Raw genomic sequence first — 4101 nt, 5'->3', positions numbered from 1 at the left:
AAGTGTACATAATCGGATTTGAAAGATTCGGGTATACTTTGATTTGTATTTTTTTCCCATGAATTTTCTAATGAAAAATAAGAATTATTTTAGTGAAAAACAAAAGATAATACATGCTAATAGTTATTTTTAGAAGGTGGTTGACTTCATGTCCACATTTTTTTTATAAAGAAAACGGTTAATTAGAGTGCTCGTATCGGGCCGTTATAGGATCCGTCGTTCAACGACGCCGATATTAGCAAGGTGAGCTTGCTCCGTCGTTGAACCATCGCCCTTCATTTCATCGTTGTTCAACAATGTTGATCACGGAATAAACTATCTGTTGGAGGCTCAAACGGTTGAATTTTCATTTTTTCTCTATCTTTGATTTCTATATATATATATATATATATATATATATATATATATATATATATATATATATATATATATATATATATATATTCCACATTTAACAAACACACACTACACATTTATATTTACAGCATACTCCACATTATAGTTACAAAAAATGAATAATATCGATTACGATTTCGAGGATATCGTACATGTAGCTAATGCGCACGATCCTGAAAAACAACTCGAACTTCTTGATTTTTTAGATGCCACGGATGAAGAAAATCGAGAAGTTATTCCGAGAAATCCAAGAAGATTTTTTCATAGAGATCGGGTTCGAAGGGCTAAACTTTTGTGTGATGATTACTTTTTCGACACACCAACCTTCCCCGAAGATAAATTTCGAAGAAAATTTCGAATGAGCAGTCGATTGTTTAACCGTATATATGCAGGTATACTCAATTATTTTCAAGAACCTATTTCTTCATACTTTAGATTTTTTCATCAAAGACGAGATGCAACCGGTTTACTCGGGTTTACTGTTTATCAAAAAGTCACATCCGCTATACGACAATTAGCATACGCTGTTGCTCCCGATATTTTTGATGAGTATATGCATATTGGTGAAAGCACAACATATCATTGTTTAGAAAATTATTTCAAAAGTGTTATACATTTATTTTCGAGCGAATATTTAAGGAAATCGAATGCCAATAATGTTCAATGTTTAATTACACAACATGAGCAAATACATGGTTTTTCGGGCATGCTCGGTAGTCTAGATTGTATGCATTGGGCTTGGAGAAATTGTCCAGTCGCTTGAAAAGGACAATACACACGAGGACATCATGGTCACCCAATAATAATGTTGGAAGCGGTCGCCTCGTATGATTTGTTGATTTGGCACGCTTACTTTGGACGAGCTGGTTCAAATAATGATATCAATGTGTTAAAAAAATCCAATTTATTTAAAGAGTTACTTGAAGATATAACTCCGGCGTGTAACTTTACGGTGAATGGGAAACAATTTACAAAAGCGTATTATTTAGCGGATGGAATTTATCCTGATTGGGCGACACTTGTGAAATCGTTCAAAAGTACGGTTGTACCAAAAACATCAAAACTCAAAAGGTACCGAGAGGCAGCAAGAAATGATATCGAACGAGCTTGCGGTGTACTTCAAGGTCGTTTTACAATCATTAAATGTCATGCAAGGCAATTCTATATCGAGAAAATCCAAAGCAGTATGTATACTGCGTAATTTTACACAACATGATAACTGAAAATAACGGTCGAGCTTTTTGGGGGTTAGCGGAGGATTATTGGCCAGTTCGTCATGCATTAACATTACGAGAAAGGATAGATACACATATCCAAATGGACAAAGAACTACGCAATTCTACCATTCATCGTTTTCTCCGAGACATTCCTATCGAACACATTTGGAGTCTACCACCTAATGCACGTATTAGAAATAACCCACAAGCAGGACCTTCGGCAATTCTCGAGCAAGTCAATGACGATAACGAAGCGAAAAACGGAAACGAAGGTGAAGACGGAGACGAAGACGAGTGAGAGGAGTAGTGTAACATCCCGCGTTTTTCCGTTAAATTTATTTTAACACCGTCTTTTTTTTTTTTAAAATAATATCTTTCGTCATTTAATTTGGCATCTTTCGTTAACTAATGTTCATAATACCCTCGTTATTTAATTATAACGTCACCCGTTTACTCGAGCGTTTTAAATATTCGTTCGGTTAATTCCCGCACCCGACTACAAACTAGAGGGACTAGTTTTGCCAAAAAGACAAAGAGGTGACTAGCACTTTGACTAGTCAACCTCCTCCCCATCTTTCTTTTTCATTTCTTTTCCAATTTCTTTTCATACTTCTCCATTTTCTCTCAATCCTTCAAAAAGGAAATCATCATCCATTTCAAATCGATCAAGCTTCAATCCAAACAAATTACATATTTGGAATCCTTGCATCTTCCTCTTCGATTCCATACCGGTTTCATCAAATTTGGGTAACTTTCTAAAATCACTAGATTTCTTTAAATTCATGTTCTTGACTTAAAAGTGTGTCAATTAGTGTCTATGGCTCATTGTGATGTCGTGTATGTAATTTGTATGCTCGATTTGTTGTTTTTGGTGTAACTAGTTCATTATGAAAATTTGCTTGCTAAATCTTTGATTTTGAATGATCAAATGTTGTTAGATTGTTAAAGTGCATGTTTTAAAAGTGTTACTAGTATCATTAGCTTCGTTTTGATGTATAGGTTGATTAAGGAAACTCCAAGAACATGATTAGTGATTTTGTGAACTTGGATTAGGGTTTGATAAGCTTTAGATGAACTTTTGATGCACCAAATGCTATGAAATATTGTAGATAAGAATTTTGTTGCAATGTGTGTATGATTACCTTCGAAACGGCATATCATACATGTAAATTGGTTGCCCGAATCATAAAATGCGTTTTAGAACTTGAAACTTTGATTATGAACGTTTAATGCGGTTTTTGGTTGTTGTTAGTGATGAATTGCTTGATGAAATGTGCTTAGTTGTTTTCCTTGTCAAATTACCTTTCTAATGATATAGGTTATGCGTTTTAAGTATTTTCGGTGCATGAAATGTGTTATATTGTATTTTGGTTCGTGACTTGGACCATTTTTCTGCAAACTGCATGATTCCCAGGTATTGCGCGCCGCGCATTTACTCGCGCGCCGCGCAGAATCAGAGATCCCAGATGTTTGCCTTCTTGGTTGAGTTCTGACCAGAAATTGCACTTGGGTGCGCGCCGCGCAACCCAGTGCGCGCCGCGCAAAAGCCCCAGGCCACTCTCTTTTGTTTTTAAATGTCACAAAAATGTTTCCGCTTAACTAAAACTCCGTTTAACATGAAACTTGACTATTAGGCTCTTATATGACTTCTCGTCTTGGGAAAATTGTCGGATACCCGACCCGACCCCGTTGACTTTGACTTTGACCAAGTTTGACTTTTAGTCAAACTTAACCAAACGATTATACAATCGTTCTAACATACTTAACTACTTGTATCGTGCATGAAACTTGACAAATTGATTCACATGCTATATTAATCGAGTCGTAACGAGCCATAGGACTAATTGAACATCTTTGACCGTTTGTGTTTACCGTTATTGATACAACCTATATGTTTAGGTCAAGACTAGCTTTGTCTTTGCACGCGTCTACTTGTTGAAGTACTTTATTAACTCTTGCACTCAAGGTGAGATCATAGTCCCACCTTTTCAACAACTTTTATACTTTTAAATCGTGGGCTGAGAAAACATATACTTTGTTACATCTTGTACTACTTACTTTTATGTTTTGAACACAAGTGTGAAAACAAACATTCCACGTGCGAGTTAGAACAAAAATGCCTCAATTCAATTATCATTAGTTACACTTGCAGGGTGTAAGCGAGAACTTATATTGTGTGGCCATACGGGTTTAACAAACCCTCATTCGGACGGTTCGCTACCGTTATGCGGATGAAATATATTTTTATGTTTTAGTGTGGGTTCTAGCACTGTGTGATGGGGTAACGTTGGTTAAGTTTTGATAATTGAGTGCTCGCGTATAACAACACTTTTGGAATGCAAATGATTTGGATAATCTACGTTATGGAAATACAAAATCTTGTGGTTCAAAAACAACGTTTAATACTTACTAAACCTATGATTTCACCAACGTTTTCGTTGACAGATTCTTCTATGTTTTCTCAGGTTTTGAATGCTTAGTGATACAT

At 35.7% G+C, this 4101-nt stretch overlaps 2 protein-coding genes across 2 annotated transcripts; both read left to right on the top strand.

Moving 5' to 3' along the window:
• Positions 1-511: 511 nt before the first annotated feature.
• LOC139854393 (uncharacterized) lies at positions 512-1159 on the top strand. Its single transcript, XM_071843698.1, has one exon. The coding sequence runs from the start codon at positions 512-514 to the stop codon at positions 1157-1159; it is 648 nt and encodes a 215-aa protein (XP_071699799.1).
• A 42-nt stretch (positions 1160-1201) lies between these two features.
• LOC139854392 (uncharacterized) lies at positions 1202-1597 on the top strand. Its single transcript, XM_071843697.1, has one exon. The coding sequence runs from the start codon at positions 1202-1204 to the stop codon at positions 1595-1597; it is 396 nt and encodes a 131-aa protein (XP_071699798.1).
• The last annotated feature ends 2504 nt before the right edge of the window (positions 1598-4101 follow it).

The sequence above is a fragment of the Rutidosis leptorrhynchoides genome, chromosome 6, assembly GCF_046630445.1.
Source record: "Rutidosis leptorrhynchoides isolate AG116_Rl617_1_P2 chromosome 6, CSIRO_AGI_Rlap_v1, whole genome shotgun sequence".
Lineage (NCBI taxonomy): Eukaryota > Viridiplantae > Streptophyta > Magnoliopsida > Asterales > Asteraceae > Rutidosis > Rutidosis leptorrhynchoides.
This window is presented reverse-complemented; position numbering and strand designations above follow the sequence as displayed.

Coding starts and splice junctions, on each gene's coding strand:
- LOC139854393 (XM_071843698.1), top strand. CDS start 512: ATGAATAATATCGATTACGATTTCGAGGATATCGTACATGTAGCTAAT.
- LOC139854392 (XM_071843697.1), top strand. CDS start 1,202: ATGTTGGAAGCGGTCGCCTCGTATGATTTGTTGATTTGGCACGCTTAC.